This window comes from Acinonyx jubatus, chromosome C1 (assembly GCF_027475565.1).
Source record: "Acinonyx jubatus isolate Ajub_Pintada_27869175 chromosome C1, VMU_Ajub_asm_v1.0, whole genome shotgun sequence".
Classification (NCBI taxonomy): Eukaryota; Metazoa; Chordata; class Mammalia; order Carnivora; family Felidae; genus Acinonyx; species Acinonyx jubatus.
In genome coordinates this window covers 23,381,968-23,402,926 of record NC_069381.1, presented here as the reverse complement: position 1 = coordinate 23,402,926, position 20,959 = coordinate 23,381,968, and the positions used below count along the sequence as shown (strand labels likewise).

Here is a 20,959-nt window from a genome sequence, read left to right as displayed (position 1 = left end):
GAAGTATTTGTAAGAAGTCCTGTATCTAATCAGGGATTGACATCCAGAAAATGTAACAAACTCCCTGAACCTAGTCTACTTGAACCCAGTCTCTGACCACAAAGCCTCTATTTTGAAGCACCAGCTACTCATGGCTGACATGCACTGGGCTGTGCTGTATGCCGCCCTCTGTGCTCAGAGTTTTACAGGCATTACCTCATCCTAACAACCTTATGAAGGAGATGCTTATTATTCCCATAGCGGGGCACATGGGTGGCTCAGTCGGTTAAGCATGGACTTTGGATCAGGTCATGAACTCACAGCTTGTGAGTTCAAGCCCTGCCTCCAGCTCTGTGCTGACAGCCCAGAGCCTGGAGTCTGCTTCATATTCTGTGTCTCCGTCTCTCTCTGCCTCTCCCTTGCTCGTGCTCTCTCTCTCTCTCTCAAAAATAAACATTAAAAACAAACAGTGTTCAGAGAAGGTTAGTAGTAATTAGTCTAAGTTCCACAGTGAGAACGTGGCTAAGCTAAGATTGGAAACTGGGCAATCTGTCTCATAGCCCAGGTTCTAAAGTGCCACTCTACTACCTCCACAAATCCCTCCACATTCACCTGATATTGTATAGCACTGCAAACGAGCATCATGAGACCATCTGACACAAATGGAAAGATGCTTATGGCAAAGTAAAAAGAGCAGGAAACAAAACTACATACATGTTTATTACATGTAGGTAAAACAGGCATCTGAAAACAGAAGCAGTGTGCCACAATAATACATATTCTGGGGGTGCCTGGGTGGCTCGGTCCACTGAGCGACTGACTCTCGATTTCGACCTCATGATTTGTGAGGTCGAGCCCCACGTCGGGCTCTGTGCTGGTAGCGTGGAGCCTGCTTGGGATTCTCTCCCCCTCTCTCGGACCCTCCCCCGCTCATGCATGCACAACTTTCTCTCAAAATAAATAAACTTAAAAGAATTTTTTTTAAATATAAATTCTGGCAAAGGAGTGTGGTTATGGGTTGCCTTTCTTTTCTTTTGTTGTGCATTTCATATTCTTATCTGTACACGTAATATTCTTATTACAACATTAAGAATAATGTTATAAAATAGTGGAAACTTCCCTTTTCCCTCTTTTTATAAATTTTTTTCTAATTTATTTTTGAGACAGAGACAGAGCATGAGCAGGGGAGGGGCAGAGAGAGAGGGAGACACAGAATCTGAAGCAGGCTCCAGGCTCCGAGTTGTCAGCACAGAGCCCGACGCGGGGCTTGAACTCATGGACTGTGAGATCATGACTTGAACTGAAGTCGGATGCTTAACCAACTGAGCCACCCAGGCGCCCCCCCCCCCCCCCCTCCTCTTTAAATCAAGTCCTCAGACCTCTGTGAAGAAGGCTCTGGAAACACTAGCATGAAAAACAAAGGTATGTAAGGCCAAGCCCTGCGTTAAAAAATCAGCAATACTGCAGACAGGATGGGTCTGGGGTTGCCTCTGTGAGGGAGCAAGGCTAAACGTGGCAGTGCTGAAGGTTTGCAGAGGCTCCGAGAAGACAGTGCTACAAGCAGGCGCTTTTGTAAGTTTCTATTTCTTTGGTTCACAGGAGAACAGTACCGAACAGAAAAATATCTCCACAGTTCTAAATCAGTGTTTTCCAAGTGCCAGTCATTCCTACAATATGACCACAATTTTTATTCCATGTGTTTACAAACTGCTAATTTTTTACTTAAAATTTTAAAATTTTATTACTTTTCTTTTTACTTTAAGAAGTTTTACTTTAAAAACAACAACAACAAAAAAGTTTTACTTAAAAGGGAAACTTTATAACAATAACTATAAATAGAAAGCCTGCATCCCTTGCTGTAAGTAGAAGGGAACTATAAAAATAAATACATAGGGGCATCTGGGTGGCTCAGTCAGTTAAGCATCTTGACTCTTGATTTCAGCTCAGGTCATGATCTTACGGGGTCGTGAGATCCAGCCCCACATCTGGTTCTGGGCTGGTGGTGCAGAGTCTGCTTGGGATTCTGTCTCCTTCTCTCTGCCCTTCCCCTGCTCGTGCACATTCTCTCTCAAAATAAAAATACATCAAGAGACGAAACAATGCTTTAGCTAGATATAATTCACTGCCTGCTAAAAGCAGTAGCTGTGGGGTTAGACAGTTTGCTTTCAAGGAGGCGGTTTGGATTTTATTTTAAGTACAGTGGAAAATCACTGAAGGATTTTAAGTAGGAAGACACATGGTCTGATTGGATATCTTAACAACCCTCTCTTGGAAGTTTTTTAAAAATGAGAAAAAAACGAGAAAAGACATGGAAGAACTGAACTGAACAACACCATCATCTACTTTTACCTAAATGACAATCACCAAACGCTACAACCTGATGGAACCCTTGTGCACTACTGGTAGGAATGTGAAATGATACAGTCACTGTGAAAAACCGTACGGTGGTTCCTTAAAAAAAAAAAAAAAAAAAAATCTAAACAGAATTACCCACTAATCCTGCAACTCCAATTCTGGGTATATACCCAAAGGAACTGAAAGCAGGCCTTGAAGAAATACCCGTACAACTATGTTCATAGCAGCATTATTCACAATAGCCAAACAGTAGAAGCAACCCAAAGTCAGTAACAAAATGAATAGATAAACAAAATGTAGTATATATACATGATGAAATATTATTCAGTCTTAAAACGTAAGGAAAGTGACCCATGCTATAACATGGATGACCCCTCAGGAAAATTTATTAAGTCAAATAAGCCAGTCACAAAAAGACAGGTACTGTGTCATTGCACTTACCTGAGGCACCTATGGTAGTCTCTTAGGGACAGAAAGTGCTATGGAATTGTATGACATTTCTGGACATAAGAGACTCCATTTTGAAGCTCTTTTTTCCTTCCCAAACTGATGAACGCTCGAACTGGGACAGAATGTCAATTGTCTTACAGGCGGTTGCTCATAAAATTTCAACATGGCAACTGGTATTCGGATCATATGAGGACAGTAAAGTTAATTAATACATACCAGGGCCAGTTTCATTTGATAGCGCAAGTAAAATAATCGATAAGAGAGTCATCAGAAGTGGCTCAAGCGGTCAACCCCAAACTAGCTGGGTCTTTCTTTTCTTCTCTTCTTTACCTAAATCATGTAATTACCCCATTTCCATCTCTCTCATAAAAAACCCTGCTTTCCCTAGATGAGTGGGACACTTCTCTGGTTATTCCAAAATCTGTGCTCGCCAGATTGCAATTCTGAGACCCCAAATAAAGGATTTTGCTCTTTTTCAGTTTTGCCCCTTTTCTCAGTTGACAACAGGACGGTGGTTCCCGGGTGCCGGGCGGGGAGAATGAGGAGTTAGTGTTTAATGGGTACAGAGTCTCAGCTGTGCAAAATGAATGGTTCTGGAGACGGGTGCCGGTGAGGACAACCATCTGCACTTAATGCCAAAGAACTGTATGCTTAAACATGGCTAAGGCGGTGGGCGCCTGGCTGGCAAAGTGGCAAGAGCATGTGACTCTTCATCTCGGGGTCCTGAGTTCGAGCCCCACACTGGGTGTAGAGATTACTTAATAAAACTTAAAAAAAAAAAGTTTTTTAAATGGTGAAGATGGTAAAATTTATGTAATGGATATTTTACCACAATTTAAAGAAAACAACATTAACACCAAATCCAAAGGCTGCAGATTTTGCCTTGAGGAACTCGGTGAGTGGTGATCTATTCACGGAGATAGGGCAGAATGTGGAAAGAGCAGTTCTGGGTAGAAAATACAAGAGTTTTGGGGTGGGGCGCCTGGGCGGCTCGGTCGTTAAGCACCTGACTTCGACTCAGGTCACAATCTCACGGTTCCTGAGTTGGAGTCCCACATCAGGTGAGCACGAGCCCCACTTCGGGTGAGTATGAGCCCTGTTTTGGATGAGCTTGAGCCCTGCATTGGGTGAGCCCAGCTTCTCTCTCTCTTTTTCTCTGCCCCTTGTGGGACTCTCTCTCTCTGCCCCTTGCTCACTTGTGCCCCACCCCCCAAATAAATAAAAAAAGAGTTTTGGGGTATTTTAAGCCTGATGCAAACTTGACAATTAGATGGAGAGGTTAAGTGGGCAGTTAAATTTTTTTTTAAGTGTATTTATTCTGAGAGAAAGAGGAAGAGGGTAGGAGAGGGGCAGAGGGAGATGGAGAGAGAGAATCCCAAGCAGGATCCGCTGTCAGCACAGAGCCTGATGCGGGGCTCGGACCCATGAACCATGAGATCATGACCTGCGCTGAAATTAAGAGTCTACGTTTAATTGACTGAGCTGCCCAGATGGCCCTACACAGCTGGATTTCCAAATGTGAAGTTCCAAAGAAAAAGTCAGGGACAGAATTACAGATCTAGACAAAAACAAGGATACAAATACTTAATTGGGGATTATTAGCATATAAATAGGATTCAAAACCACAGGATGGGGTGAGATTACCCAGGGAGGAGGTAGAGAATAGAAGAGGGAGTAACAAGACAACCTTGGAGCACCCCATTATTGAGAGTGAAAGCACAGGGCAAAAAAGCATAATAATGAAAAGAATCAAGCAGTGAGTGAAATAAGGAGACGCTTAAAAAAAATCAGATGTCTAGACCTAAGCCTGGGAACTTGGAACTAAGAGGCGAAGGGCAAATAAAATCTCCCTAGGCTGTGAGAGCCGGGAGGGAATGCGCACGTGGCAGAGGCGGCGGGCGAAAGAAGGAGAACTGAATATTTGGAAGGTGCCACCAACAGGACTTGGTGACGGACTACACGTGGGATGGAAAGGAGAGGAAATTAAATGACACGGTGGTTTCTTTGTGGCAGGTTACTGCTGTCATTAAAAGAAGTAATACAAGGGGCGCCTGGGTGGCTCAGTCGGCTGAGCATCCGACTTCGGCTCAGGTCACGATCTTGCAGTTCGTGGGTTCGAGCCCCGCGTCGGGCTCTGGGCGGACGGCTCAGAGCCTGGAGCCTGTTTCAGATTCTGAGTCTCCCTCTCTCTCTGACTCTCCCCGTTCATGCTCTGTCTCTCTCTGTCTCAAAAATAAATAAAAACGTTAAAAAAAAAAATTAAAAAAAAAAAAAAAACAAGTAATACAAGATGGAAGGACAGAAATAAGGGATTTGAGTTGTTTCTATAGTGGTGGGTCGTGTGTGTGTGTGTGTGTGTGTGTGTGTGTGTGCGTGTGTGAGTGCGTGTGTAGGGAGGAGGGCCGAAGAAGAATGTTAGTCATGACAGCCAACATTAATTGAGCACCTGTCAGTGCTATCTATCTATTTTGGAGAGCTGGGGCATCCGTTTGCAAAGAACACTGTCATCAAGGAGCACAAAAATCCTACGTTGAAAATTAAGAAAGTGAAGTTAGCCCAAAGCCACACAGGTGGTATGCAGCACAGAGGGCCTCAAACCTGGGTCTGATGGACTCCGAGCCCAAGTTTGAGGTACCCATGGGATAGTAGTTAGGGATGCGGGAGTCATCAAGGCAGTTAAAGTCTTAGGAGGGATGTGATCACCCATGGAGAAAATATGCAGGTCAGTGAATTATATTATTCATACACTTGACTAACTCTTACAATGGTACAATAGACCTTTTCCTCACCTACAAAAAGGAAGTAATACCTAATTTGTAAGTAATGCCACTGAGGGCAGTTTTTGTATTCCTAGGGTTGTATTACCTGGAACAAAAAGACCACTCCACAAAAGCTTGCTGAAGCTGTGAAAAACCAAAACCAAAACCAAAACCAAAACCCAATAACTGGCCACAATTAGAAAATTATTAAACAATATGAGAACAACTATTTCCTGACCAAATCACAGCATAGTTTTTTGTCGTCCCCTGTGTGGCATGCGACAAACGAACTGGTTCTTCCTGCACCACAATAGTGTCTTTTTATGAATTGTTCTGTGATTAGTACATGGGAGACAGAACTCAGTGAGACAGGACCTCTTACCTACCACTGAAAGGTTAAGTAGGATCTGGAAAGACAATGTGATACAATGTATCAAGAGCCTCAAGGCCTTAACTCAGTAATCTTATTTAGGAATTCATCCAAAGAAAACATTAAGAGATGTGGCCAAAGGTTTAGGTTAGAAGTAATAAAATATCCAACCATAGAAAAATTATTAAATAAGCCATCATACAGACATAGGGTAGAGCATCATATGTGGCTCTCAAATCAAGTTTTTGAAGAACACTTAAAAATACGAGAAAATGATTTTGATAAGTATAATGAAAAAAGTAGAATATAAACTAGACTGAGTACGTCCATCATTCTGTGTTTAAATGTAGATGTAGCTATCTATTTATCATTACCCAGCAAAAAGATTACAGGAGATCATAATATTCTTTATGTTTTTCGGGATTTCTAAAATTTCTGCAGAAGGTACATTTTCATTTTACAACTCAAAAATGTATGGTAAATAAAATGAAAGACAGCACTCACCTTCTTTCTTTTTCTAGAAGAATTCCTCGTGGGGTCAGGCTTCTCAAACTCTGCTGACTTTGCCTCTTCCTTCTCCTCTTCCTCATCTGGTATCAGAGAATATTTGGTCCCTCCTGGTTGCATAAAACAATCCTTTGCAAAGTGGCCTGCAGAGGAGAGGCAGAAGAGGTAAGGAGGGGAGAAGGAGCCTCTCTGCTCAGCATGTGGACCTTCCCCAGAGGCTCCTGCAAGGGGCTAGCTGGTCCAGGAGGTATGACTGAGTTCGCTCAGAGCGGCTGCTGGGTTCAGAGCAGATTTTTCTGGCACCTCAAGATGGCATCGCTCACGCAGCCAGAGTCAGGCCAGCATCTGGTCCTAGAGCCGGGGGAACCACTGGCACTCCTGTGGACATGGCAAAGGAGATGAGGAAGCAGGTCTGTGCTTCCTTCCACTAGCAATGGGGCTTAGTTATTTTTGAAGATCTATTTGGAACTTACTCCTGACATCCAAAGGCTGCTCCAGAGAGAATGCTTAGCAGAGGGAGCTGAGTGGCAGGCCAAGCCCTACAGGAAGACAGCTCTCAGGCAGCCGGCAGGAAGGTGGCATTCGCCTCCGAGCTAACACACTGAGACAGGCAGTCGCCTGGGGGCACTCAACATCCAGACGGTCAGGTCTGGCAAGGGCCTTAGAGCTCATCAAATCCAACACCGCATGTGCAGAGGATATAAAGGCCCAGGGTAGGGAAGTAGCTCAACGTCACAAAGAGAGCAGCGGAGCTAAAAGTTACCCCCGGTTCCTGCCTCCCTGCGCTGTGCTCTTCTGGCTGCACCAAGACCGACCACCTTGGGTCTCTGCTGACTGGGCCCAATTCCGCGTGTTATATTCTCTGCCCCACGTAACACCTGGAGGACGCAAGCCGAAGGTAAGAGAACCCCACATTAGGCTCCTACATTAGGGAGCCTAATGTGCTGTCAGGGGGCCCTTTAACAGCTGCCACGGAGCTGGTTTTGTCCAAGCTTGCTACAGACCCTGTTTCGGGGGCACAGATGATCCCATGAGATCATCAAAAAGCTCTGTGTCAACTACTTTGCAACTCTGAATCCAGAAGCTGGATGGTGCCTGCAAGGGGAATACAGCATTAAGTTTTCCAAATATCTGGACTGTTCCCACAAGTCCCCTGAGGAGGTATTCTTTCAATGTCATTTTTCCCTTCCTCCCTCTACATTAATGGTAAGTAGGGGCTTAAACCCCACCACAACAATCGGGGCACAAATCTGCTATAGAAAATTCAAGAGAGAAGGGTAAAAGGAAGGCAAGGGAGATGGGGTGACAAATTGAGGTCACTCTGAAATGAGACGCTGGCAGTCCCTCTCATGATAGCTCCGGAGAGGGAAGTCAGGCTGAGTGAGCTCTTTAACACCCGAGTAAGACTAGAAGAAACCTGAGGAGGCAGCTTCAAGGAAGAGGCCAGCCTGTGTTCTTTATTACTCAAAGGGTACTGTATTTGGAACTCTGAAGTTAAAGAGATAAAGAGGGGAGCAAGAAAGGGTTTGACTTGGATCCCTGAGGAATATATTTCCAAGTCACTTCGTTTCTGCAGAATAATAGTGGTCCTTGGAGGTAAAACTTTACAGTGCTCACCATAATCCAACACTCTCCCCCCTCCTGGCGTAGTACATGGGGACCTTGCCTGGACAGGGCATCAGCCGTGAAGAGGGGGAGCGGGGTGACAGTATAGTATTCAGCGGGGCCAGCATTCCGAAAAGGAAACAGGAAGAGCAGGAACTCTGGTGAGAGTCTAGTAGGAATAACAGCAGGAGCAGGTGAGGCCATCGCCAGACTAAAAAGCAGGGTGAGCCACACGCAAACCAGGCGGCCTCCCGCATCCAGTAAGGGGCCATCACAAGGAGAGGAGGACTGGCACGGCAGAGGCTTCACCTTACCTTTACAGCCACACTTCTTGCAGGTGGTGTTCAGGACAGCCTCGAGGGTGATCTTCTGCCCAGTGTAATCCTGGAAGGACCGCCTCCGCCTCTCTTCCTGCCTGTAACGAAAAGGACACTGACTGACGGCCCTCTTAAGAGATGTGCCAGAGATACTAGAAGGTAATGCCGTATACTGGTTTTTTGTTTTGTTTTTTGGCAGGTAGAAGGAAAAAAGAAGGAAAAGCGTCGTGCATGAGGAGACAAGCAGTGAAAGCAGCGCCATGAAACAGATGATTTTTTTCATTCAGGACAGGCTCTGAATTAATAATTATGAATGAGACAACTTCAGCTCACCGAAGCACAGAGGATAAAGCTATAATTACTCACCTCACTAAGCCCCCTATAACCATGACAAGGTCACTCCTGGGGTTTAAAAGACCTCCAAAGGCTTCCTAAAAAATCAGGTCCAAATCCCTTACCTTGGTGCTTGAGGCCTTTCTCAGTCTGGCTCTAACCTGCTTCTCTGGCCCCTTCTTTACTTGTACGAGATGCTCTAGCCAAACAGGTTTAGTTTGCCTTCTCCAGATGGTTTGCTGCCCTCACCTGGGCAGCTCCCTCCCCCTGAAATGCTGCCTCCCCTCTCTCCTCCCACCTCACCACCCCCAAACATCTCAAGGCTCAGTCAATGACCATCTCTCCTTCTATCAGGTCTTCTCCCGAGCCCTCAGCCAGAATTCATCTCTTTGTTCACATTCCTGTAGCGCTTCTTAAAAGTTCTAAAGGTACTACTAACGTATATGTGCAAAAAGGCGTTCATAAGCATACAGCTTGACCGGCTTTCACGATCTGAACACACCCAGGAAACCAGGATTCAGACAAGGAAACAGAAGGTGGCCAGCACCTCCAAAGCCCCGCTAGTCACCATGCCTCCCCCAAGGGTAACCGCTACTCTCATTTCTAACAGCATAGTTTCATGGATTTTTGTAAATTATGTGAAGGGAACCCTAGAGTACAGACGCTTCTCTGTTTGGCTTCTTTCACTTGTTTGGGAGATTCACCTGTATTGCTGTGTGCACTTATGCGTCACCAATTCTCACTGCTGCAAAGTATTTAGCTGTCGAGAGGTATCTGAGTAGTCTCTATCAGGAACAGTGCTTCTGTGAACTTTCTAGCACGTCTTTCAGTGAACAGATATATACGCATTTCTGTTGGGAAATGCCTACTTCCAGGGAGCAGAGGAACAGTATACTGGGCTGTAGGGCATCAGCCGTAGCAGACACTGCCGGCCGGTTTTCCGTGGCGTTTACCAATTACACTCCTACCAGCTGTCATGGCTTTGACCTTTACTGTAACACACAGTACCCGCACAGAGTGGGCACTCAGGAATGTTCGATCGCAGTGTTACCCTCGATCACTCTTTCTTTCAAACTGAAACTGTAGTCAAACACACTTCAGTCCCAGTGCACATCACACTTTATAGCCTGATGCCCTGACGTTTCTTCTCTGGACTGTGAGCCCTTTCTATAACACCCTACTTGTCTTTGTTCTCCCAGCACCTTAGCCCAAGGCTTAGCAAGCGACCACATCAATGAGTGAATGCTGAAATTTCTGTGGTCTTGACCCCAAATGTTTTTTCTTTACCTAAACCTCTTTAACTTTGAACACTGACTTCACCTAAGCTTTTCCAACTATTCTCCAGGTCTCTAGAGAGTCCAGCAAAACCAGAAATATTTTGCCAAAAACACCCCCTCACCCAGAGAAATGCAGGATGACCATATCAAAGCAGAACAAAACTGCCCACCTCACATATTTTAGTTCACAGTTTCATGGGATATGCAGGCTCAAGAGAGGAAACAGAAAAGACCAAGATACTCCGTACTCTGTCCTGGTCATTCTTCAGTTCAGCTCACACACATCTTCTCTAACATGTTCCCTGCTACCACAGGCAGAGTTAATGACTCTTCTGTGCTCCCACACGGGTTTACTCTCTGATTATTTTGTTACATTTGTTTACATTTTGGCTCACCCTCCTACCCCGAGCAGGACTTCAAAGATAAAGTCCATGTCTGACTTTTCCCGATATCTGAACAGCAAGCATGTTCTCTAACATAACGCTGTCCCACAGAATGCAATGATGGACAAGTTCTCCAAGTTTATGTCTGTACTGCTGACTAATATTTATATCTGTGGCTACTGAGCACTTAAAATGTGGTTAGTGTAACTGACGAATTAGATACTAAATTTTATTTAATTTTAACTTACATTTAAATAACCATACGTAACTCAGTGGCTACCTAGTGGGACAGTGCAGACAAGCGTCCTAAGTTCTGAAAATGTCTGCTCAAATCCCCAGCTTTTGCCCTAGGATAATCTTACTCAAAGAATAGGGGGTCACTGTCTAGCATAGGTCATGGGAGAGGGTCCTTTCAAAGAGTAAAGCTTGAGTTACAGAAACCAAGGTGAGGGGACACCTGGCTGGCTTAGTGGGTGGAGCATGTGACGCTTGAGCTCGGGGTTGTGAGTTCAAGCCCCATGCTGGGTGTGGGGATTACTTAAAAAAATAAAATCTTTAAAAAAACGAAAACAAAAACGGGTACCTGGGTGGCTCAGTTGGTTGAGCGTCATGACTTCGGTCATGATCTCACGGTTTGTAAGTTTGAGCCCCACATCAAGATCTCTACGCAGATCTCTGTGCAAGATCTCAGCACAGAGCCCGCTTTGGAAGCTCTGCCTCCCCTGCCCTTCCCCACTCACACTTTCTGTCTCAAAAATGGATAAACACTTATTAAAAAAAAAAAAAAAAAAGGTGAGGTGAGTAGAGAGAGAAATGGGAGTTACTTGTCAAGAGGCATAAAGTTTCAGTTAAACAAGATGAACTAAGTTCTAGAGCCCGCTGTACAACACCGCACCTAGTAAACAATACCATAAATACACTTAAGATTTTGTTAAGAGGGTAGATCTCATGGTAAGTATTCTTCCCACAATAAAACTCATTTTTCTTAAAAACCAGGGCAGGATCTTGGGGACATAACTTGAGAAAGTCACACACTTCATGGCGTTCAGATGTCCCTGTCTGCCGAGCTGAGTTTCAAGTGATTATGAGCTGCAGCTTAAACAAATCCTCATTATAATCAATTCCAATATTCTGTGGGTCCTAACATACCAGAAGCTAAACGTAAGTCCCACTTAATACTCAATTCAACAAACGTGTCATTTACCACATCTCCCTTTCTGTGCTCACTGTCATCGTGCTGCTTTAGGCTTCTAACTACATCACATCTAAATGGTAATAATCCCCTCACGGGTCTCCCTGCCTCCAAGTTTCCTCCTCCAATCCATCCAGTGCACATAGTTGAATTAAACTTTCTTTTTTTCAGTTCAACTATTAAGTGGTAGGCATCGGTGCGAGTACTAGGGATACGAGTAAGTATGTTAAAATGACAGAACATGGTCCTTCTCCTAAAGGAGCTAACAGACTAGCAGCAGAGGGAGACATACACACGGGTAACTACAGTGGTGAACCATAAATACTCTTTTTTTTTTTTTAAGTTTATTTATTTATTTTGAGAGAGAGAGAAAGCATGAGCGGAGAGGCAGAGAGAGAGGGAGAGAGAGAGAGAATCTCAAGTAGGTTCTACACGGTCAGTGCGGAGCCCCACGCGGGGCTCAAACTCACAAACCGTGTGATCACGACCTGAGCCAAAATCAAGAGTCAGATGCTTAACAGACTGACCCACGCAGCTGTCCCCCATAAATACTCCTCTAAAAGACTATGCTACACTGGCTAAACCTACCTGGAAACTGTCTTTCACCCTTTCCATTTACAGATTCACTTTAACACTGGGACTGAAGGGACGAAATGTAAGACATATATTGATGAAAAACAAAAGGCAGCTGACAGACTGGATGGCTGGAGACAGCATGAGGACACTGAGCATAAGAAGGCAAGGTTAGAGAATGGGACATGAGGGGAGATTAATCTGATCAGGTGCCTCTACTCCTCCTCAAAGGCTTTAAGAAAATTACTACTACTCTTTGGCTGATAGTCAAGTCAAAGCTCTCTACAATCTGACCCCAACATACCTTTTAAGCCCTACTAGACCTTGACCACACCCCCCCTCTTTTTTTTTAATTTACATCCAAATTAGTTAGCATATAGTGCAACAATGATTTCAGGTGTAGATTCCTTAGTGCCCCTCACCCATTTAGCCCATCCCCCCTCCCACAATCCCTCCAGTAACCCTCTGTTTGTTCTCCATATTTGAGAGTCTCTTTGTCCCCCTCCGCTTCTATATTATTTTTGCTTCCCTTCCCTTATGTTCATCTGTTCTGTGTCTTAAAGTCCTCATATGAGTGAAGTCATATGATATTTGTCTTTCTCTGACTAATTTCGCTTAGCATAATACACTCTAGTTCCATCCATGTAGTTGCAAATGGCAAGATTTCATTCTTTTTGATTGCTGAGTAATACTCCATTTTGTGTGTGTGTGTGTGTGTGTGTGTGTGTGTGTGTGTGTGTGTGTATCACATATATCCATATATATCCACATATATCCATCGATGCACATTTGGACTCTTTCCATACTTTGGCTATTGTCGATAGTGCTGCTATAAACATTGGGGTGCATGTGTCCCTTCGAAACAACACACCTGTATCCTATGGATAAATGCCTAGTAGTGCAATTGCTGGGTCGTAGGGTAGTTCTATTTTTAATCTTTTGAGGAACCTCCATACTGGTTGGAGTGGCTGGACCCCCCTCTTTTCTTAAACAAGACTCCTAACTGTGCCCTGTGTTTTCCTGTCTCATGCCTTTCCTTAACCCCTTTCTTCTATATGGAATAGCACTCCCTTCCCTGCTGCCTGACAAAATTGTATCCATTCTTCTAGACCTAGCTCAAATGCAACCTCTCTTCTAACCATCAGGGACTGAAACTCACTTGTCCTCTTTAAGCTAATTCCTAGAATTCTTCCTTTAATCCATTCTTTTGGCATTTATCCCACTTGCCTTCTATTAAAGTTATTTGCATAATGATCTCATTACACTAGGCCCTAAGGCCCTTAGGCAGAAACCTTGGTATTGCCACTGCACCTAATGTAGAACACGAACCTCTAAGATAATTGTTGAATGAATGAGTAAAAGAAAGCCCCAGCTAAATGAGCGATACGCATCAGGCACGATGGGAGATAAGAAAGAGGTGCAACCCCTGTTCTCCTGGCTCTTACAAATTCTTTCAAAAGAAAAGGTGTGCTAACCACAGAGAAAAATGAGATCTTTGAAAACAATAACTACAATGGGGTGCCTGGGTAGCTCAGGCACTTGAGTGGCTCAGGTCATGATCTCACGGCTTGTGAGTTCGAGCCCTGCATTAGGCTCTGTGCTGTCAGCTCAGAGCCTGGAGCCTACTTCAGATTCTGTGTCTCCCTCTCTCTCTCTGTCCCTTCCCTGCTCTCACTCTGTCTCTGTCTCAAAAATAAAGATTAAACAAGATTAAAGAGGGGTGCCTAGGTGGTTCAGTCCGTTGAGCATCTGACTTTGGCTCAGGTCATTATCTCTTTCATGAGTTCAAGCCCCACATCAGGTTTTGTGCTGACAGTGCAGAGCCTGGAGCCTGCTTCGGATTCTGTCTCCCTCTCTCTCTGCCCTTACTCTGCTCACACTCTCTCTCTTTCTCAAAAATAAATAAACATTAAAAAAAAATTTTTAAAAACCCCAATAACTACAAGTAGCCACCATCTGTCAAGTTTCTACTGTAAACTAGATGCTAATCTGGCTCTTTACAAACAAGACTGTATCGAGATCATTCCATCATTTCTGAGATGTAGGTATCATTCTCTCCAACTGATAGTGAAGAAGCTGAGGTTCAGAGACTCAAGGTGGTCTGTTCAAGGCCATACATCAGCTTATAGCAGAACTAGGACTCTTTCTGCTTTACGTAGAACTCTAAAACCTCTTATCATTCCACTATACCATGCTTCTTTCCTGGATGCAATTCTAGAAATAGTTTACAAGTTACTGTTTGGCCACTTGGTTATTACTGGAAATAGCCTACACACAGAAACATGGACACCCCCAAAACCAAGTAAATGCCAAACTTAAAATAACCTTACTGAGCTCTGAGTTATAAAACATTTCTACTGTAACCGAAAAGTATTCTGTCAATAATCAGACTTACAAATGTCAATATTTGGAGACAAAACTATAGAAATATGGAAAAACTCTTAAGTCACATGCAACAGCTAGAAGCATCATGTGTCAAAAACAGGCATTAGCCTTAATGTCAAGGAAACCTAGATTCAGGTCCTTGACCCACTATAATTTGCTACTAACCACAGGCAAATTATTTATCACCAAGCATTAAGTTCAAAGTTAGGAATCCAGGGGCACCAGGCTGGCTCAGTCAATGGAGCATGTGACTCTTGATCTCAGGGTTGTAAGTTCAAGCCCCACAATAGGTGTGGAGATTGCTTAAAAATAAAATCTTAAAAAAAAAAACACCCCGCCCCCCAAAACTAGGAATAAAAAGTAAAATGAAGATAATACCCATTTGGAGGTTATTATGAGAATCAGATACACAAATGTATGTAAACTGCCTTGCATAATGCCCGGCACATAGTATGTATCCAATAAAAATCAATTCCTTCCCTTTTAGGTAAAACTCTTATGTATCCAAACTGATTTTGCTTATGGGACGTGTGGGTGGGTGGCTCAGTTGGTTAAGCATCTGACTTCAGCTCAGGTCATGATCTCATAGTTCGTGAGTTCAAGCCCCACATGGGGCTCTGTGTTGACAGCTTGGAGCGTGGAGCCTGCTTCAGATTCTGTGCCTCCCTCTCTTTCTGCCCCTCCCCCACTCGTGCTCTGTGTGTCTCTCTCTCTCCAAAATAAACATCAAACTGATTTTGCTTAGAACTATAAACACAGGTTTCCAAACTTTTCCCCACCAAGATCCCACACAAACATTTATTTTTTTCTTATTTTTTAAATTAATCAATAACATAACTCCACTGAGAGCACCTGATTAGCCTGAGATAAACAATGTGCTATTTTAACAATATCAAAAGCAATAAAATAATGGTTTTTTTTTTTTCTTTAGAGAGAGCGTGTGTGCGAGTGGGGTAGAGGGGCAGAGGAAGAGAGAGAGAGAATCCCAAGTAGGCGCCAAGATCAGCACAGAGCCTGATGCAGGGCTCGATCCCACAACCCTAGGATCAGGACCTGAGCCAAAATCAAGAGTCAGACATTCAACCAACTGAACCACCCAGGTGCTCTAACATATGGTTAACCTGAAGGTAAATGCATGATTTGGCTGGCTTTCTGAAATACTGGAAACAGTTCATAAACCCTTCAGGGAACCTGAGGGAACTAGGAACCTCTAATCAGAAATCCCACTGGCATATATTCAGGAAAGACTTTGAGACAGATAGCAAATTGCCCTGTATCACCAGACATTAGTCTACACGGATAGCAAATCTTCCATTCCTAAATGAAAGGTCTGAAGAGCCAATAAAACTAAGATGTGGTGTTCAGAACACAGTTATCCCAAGATGTGTTGCTTCTAGATTACCCTACCCTCCCACATGGTCTCTGTCTTCTTTGAGCCCCAGTGCTAGGACACAAGGAACAGGGGCCTCATGAATGCTTGTTGGCTGACTGGTTAAAGGGCTAACGCAGAAAGAATAAGGGGAAGGAAACAAAACCACTGATGGAGCACTTCTGTGCTAGGAGCTTGGCATGTTAGCATTCCATCCTCGAACTCTACACAGCACAGTGTGACCTACACTTTAGACCTCTAAATCCAAATATCACCAAGGCTACTTAACTCCTCAATATCAGAGACTATATATGGTAGAGTTCCCAGGTCAGTCTGATTCACTACAGCATTCTTTAGTTTGAGAAGCAGAAGGATTTTAGCCTTTCCAAACCTTTTACCTACTCAATGATAACGTTGTTGGGGTCAAGGTCTTTCCCAGTCCCTTGGTTGACGACTTTCATGGAGAGGGACACTTTTATCCTATCATTTTTCATCTGTAAAAGACAAAAGGCAAAGTCACCAAAAGTTAAGAGTACATCATTTAGACTGATGATCTACAATTATCAAACTAAGAATCAAAGCTTTTATCATCATAACAAACACCGAGCTCCTCTAATGGTTGAGGTCCTGTACTGGGACCTAGCACTGGGAGTGCTAATGAGGATAAATAGATCTTGTGGCAGAATAACTGTAGGAAGTAGTTTTTACCTTATTTTTGTTCCTCTGGGGAGGAAAGACAGAAATGGCTGCTCAGAAATTCAAGGCCTGTGGAGGTAGCCAGGCAGAAAAATAAAAGCCATTTTTCAAGTTCAGCATAAGGATTAGTTCAGAGACCCATGAGCCCAGAATGGGTTTCTGAAACATTCCAGACTAGACTAGATCCTCCTTTGGACTTGGTCTAGAGCATCTTTTCTTTTCTTTTCTTTTCTTTTCTTTTCTTTTCTTTTCTTTTCTTTTCTTTTCTTTTCTTTCTCTCTCTCTCTCTTTCTTGTTTAAAAAATTTTATTTATTGATTTTTAGAGCATTTTTAAACAGAAAGGTGATTGTTAGCCACATTGGTCTTCTTTTGGAAAAAAAAATTTTTTTTTAACGTTTTATTTATTTTTGAGACAGAGAGAGACAGAGCATGAACGGGGGAGGGGCAGAGAGAGAGAGGGAGACACAGAATCGGAAGCAGGCTCCAGGCTCTGAGCCATCAGCCCAGAGCCCGACGCGGGGCTCGAACTCACGGATCGCGAGATCGTGACCTGAGCCGAAGTCGGCCGCTCAACCGACTGCGCCACCCAGGCGCCCCGACATTGGTCTTCTTTTGCTCCCTCCGACCCTTGCAGCCCTTCTCCATTTCAGGGTCTTTGCATCAGCTGCTCTCCTGGCCTCGAACATGCTTATCCCAGCTTCTCACGTGGCCACTGCCTTTCCCTTTAGGTCTCAGCTCATGTGTCATTTCCTCAGAGAGCCTGTGCCTGACCACTAAATCTACCTCTGACGCTGCCTGAGCCCATTACAGCACTTACTAGAGCTTCCAATTTTTAAAAAAATGTTTATATTTATTTGAGAGACAGAGAGAGAGAGCACACACGTGCAAGCAGGGGAGGGGTGGCGGTGGAACAGAGGATCTGAAGAGGGCTCAGATCCTAAGCCACCCAGGCACCCCTAACTTACAATTATTTTATACATATACTTACTCATTTTAATGTCTGTGTCTTCCAGTTACATTCTGTATAAGCTCCATAACAGCTGATGTCACCTAGGTCTGCTTCGCTCTTATACCCCTCAGACTAGTTCATGGAAGCACTCAAACATTATTGAATGGCGTCTCTTTCAGCCCTATCTGCCCCGGCCCTTCTCTGGTGGAGGTCTCAGCGTCTGATCACATTTCTCCTGTAGGCTGCCCACACCCGCAGCCCACATGCCCTCAAGGGAGTTGCTGTTAACAGGGTCCTTCAGACTTTTCTCACTTCCCTCACACTGCATGGTGCCAGGTATTAGGATCAATAATGGTAAACTCTGTGTCTGCCCTTGTTTGGGTCCAAACTGAAGTGTACCTGGCAGCTGTTCTCTCAAGTTTGATAAAGACTCGTCCCAGCAATTAAGCTGCCTTCTCTCTTTTTGGTTCTTTTCTTTTCTGTTTTTTGTTTTTTTTTTTTCTTGCCACCGGCCATTTGGATAAACTTCAGGGAGGAAAGTCTTGTAAATGTGTACTTATTGCACCACTCTTATTACAGTTTATACCACGTTCCTTCTGAGTTTACAGGACAGCGGGCCAGAAGGTTTCAATTCAGGACAGAATTCAGCGGCAGGATTCCAAAATAAGATCATCAGCCACAGTTAATAACATATACACATTCACCATCTTGCCCCTAGTTTTCCTTCATTCCTTCTCACCACACGAAAGTTGCACAGAACCTTACCTCTCGGCCAATAAGCTTCACCCACACTTTGTCCCCGACATCTACTATCTCAGAGGGCTTATCCACGCGACAGGAGGACATGTGAGTTCGATGCACCAAACCTGGGCACAAGAGGAAATGAAGTAAAGCACAGGGTATATCTGGTATTTATACTCTAAATAACAAGGTAAGGAGAAAATGGGAGTGGAGAATTCATTGCAAAATGTCTGTTAATTTAAAACTTTAAATTAAGACGATGTGGGATCATGTTTTGTAGCTAATCAACAAATATTCTTTAAAAATAATGCTCAGGGGCGCTTGAGTGGCTCAGTCGGTTAAGGGTCCAACCTCAGCTCAGGTCATGATCTCGAGGTTTTTGAGTTCGAGTCCCACATTGAGCTGTCTGCTGTCAGCACAGAGCCCGCTTTGGATCTTCTGTCCTCTCTCTCTGCCCCTCCCCGACTTGCATGCACACACACACACTCCCCGACTTGCATGCACACACACACACACACACACACACACACACACACACACACACTCTCTCTCTCTCTCTTTCTCTCTCAAAAATAGACATTTTTGGGGCGCCTGGGTGGCTCAGTCGGTTGAGCGGCCGACTTTGGCTCAGGTCACGATCTCGCGGTCTGTGAGTTCAAGCCCCGCGTCGGGCTCTGTGCCGACAGCTCGGAGCCTGGAGCCTGTTTCAGATTTTGTGTCTCCCTCTCTCTGACCCTCCCCTGTTCATGCTCTGTCTCTCTCTGTCTCAAAAATAAATAAACGTTAAAAAAAAATTTTTTTTAAATATACATTTTTAAAAATAAATTAAAAAAATAATGCTCAATGTTAGCAAACATGTGATACAATAACCACACTTACACTAGTAAAAACACAAGTCAATGAAAGTCTCTGAAAGCAAGGGCATCAAGATGTTTTTACCTTTGATGCACGAATATCATCATTAGAATTTTTCCAAAAGAAAAAACCCAATAAAGGCAAAAGACCTATGGGTATGGAAAAATACCTGCAGTATTATTATCTAGAAAAGTTTTTAAAAACCTATAAGGCAACCTAAATGATTAGCTTGGTAAACCGTGGTAAATCAACCAAATGGAAAAGTAAGCAGCCATTTAATTTACAATTATGGAAAATAATTATGAGAAATAAGTGGAAAAAAAATCTAAACAAGGTGCTATTTTTAACCTATTAAATTAGCAAAATATTTAGAAAATAACAATACCCACTGGTGAGAGCATAGTCAAGTAAGAAATATTGCTAGGGCTAGTACAAAATGTTACAAATCATTTAGCAATCACTATCAAGAGTGGTAAAAATATTTAATAAAATTTGTTAAAAGTTAGGGGCACCTGGATGGCTCAGGTGGTTAAGCGTCCAACTTTGGCTCAGGTCCTGATCTCATGGTTTGTGAGTTCAAGCCCTACATCGGGCTCTCTGCTGTTAATGCAGAGCCTGCTTCAGATCCTTTGTCTCCCTCTCTCTCTGCCCCTCTCCCACTCATACGCGAGTGCGCACGTACTCTCTCTCAAAAATAAACATTAAAAAAAATTAAAAGTTAAATAATAGTCATTAAATAATTTAATAAAATATTTGTAATAGATATCCTTTTCCTGTCTGTCCAAACTCCTTTCCTGGGAGAACCACCTTCCCTATTTTCTTTTTTTTTGTTGTTGTTAGACAATTTCAGATTTTTAAAAAGTTTTTATTTATTTACAATCTCTACACCCAATGTGGGGCTGGAACTCATGCCTCTGAGATCAACTTCAGATTTTTATGGAAAAAGTTATTAAAGCATTAATCAACATCACCTTCCCTGCTTTCTAAAATAAATCTGGTCAGTTCATGTGATTTGGTTGAAGGTGACACAACCCCCAACTATGGACACATGACACAAGCTTAGTCAATCAAGATGCCTCACCCAGCTAGCCACAGTAACTGATTGGTTCAGGGATAGACACGAGACATTAGCTAAATCGATTCATCTTTTTCAAGATGTTGGGATTACGAACTACAAAAATTTACCAATGCCCATATTAACCACCAGGTGGCAAGATGTGACCAAAGGTAAGAGACCAAGCCCTCAGGGTGTAATCTCAGCACCTGATGGAGCCCTAGGGAAGCCAGATTTATCCTGCACATCCCAATGGGAAGAGTCAAAACATTTCTCAACTGTTTCTGTCCCTTGCAACCAAGAGTTCTGACTAAATTAATTTGACCCATAATCACTTCTGGGAATCTGTCCAAAGGAAGTAATCATATACACAGAAAAAGTGATATGCATCAGGAAAAGTGACATACATAAAAATACTCATGTATTTATAAGACAAAAAAAATTAGAAACAACCTAATATTCAACAACAGAGCGATGGTTAAGTCAACTGTGGTACAGCCATTGAATGGTCCATTAAAAATGTTGCTCAAAAGATGATGTAAAAATATATCCATAATTCATTCTTTAGTAAGCAAACATCTGATTGCCGACTCTGTCGAGTACTGAAAACAACCAGCATTTCCCCATGTAAATAACAAAATACAACACAAAATTGTATACAGTATGACTACAAATGCTTCAAAAAGATTTTAAAAGTCAGAATGATCCAAAATGCTGTAACAACAATTATACTAGTGTACAAGATTACACGTTCATTTTTTTCTTTATTTTCAAGTGTTTCAATAAAGAAAATTGTCTCTATTCTGGGG

General features: G+C 43.2%; 1 protein-coding gene across 5 annotated transcripts in view; it reads right to left on the bottom strand.

Annotated features, from left to right (window-relative positions):
- Positions 1-20,959, bottom strand: part of ZCCHC17 (zinc finger CCHC-type containing 17) — a 60,937-nt gene that overhangs the window by 12,079 nt on the left and 27,899 nt on the right. For 4 of the 5 annotated variants that reach the window (XM_053210441.1, XM_053210447.1, XM_027059834.2 and 1 more), the window contains exons 4-7: positions 18,266-18,366; positions 16,257-16,348; positions 8,340-8,440; positions 6,418-6,563 (exon numbers count right to left, since the gene is read on the bottom strand). In XM_053210441.1, the coding sequence (XP_053066416.1) occupies positions 6,418-6,563; positions 8,340-8,440; positions 16,257-16,348; positions 18,266-18,366 (440 nt within the window). Of the gene's footprint in view, positions 1-5,770; positions 5,951-6,417; positions 6,564-8,339; positions 8,441-16,256; positions 16,349-18,265; positions 18,367-20,959 lie in introns of those variants that run through there. The other variant, XM_027059833.2, reaches the window with a different exon arrangement.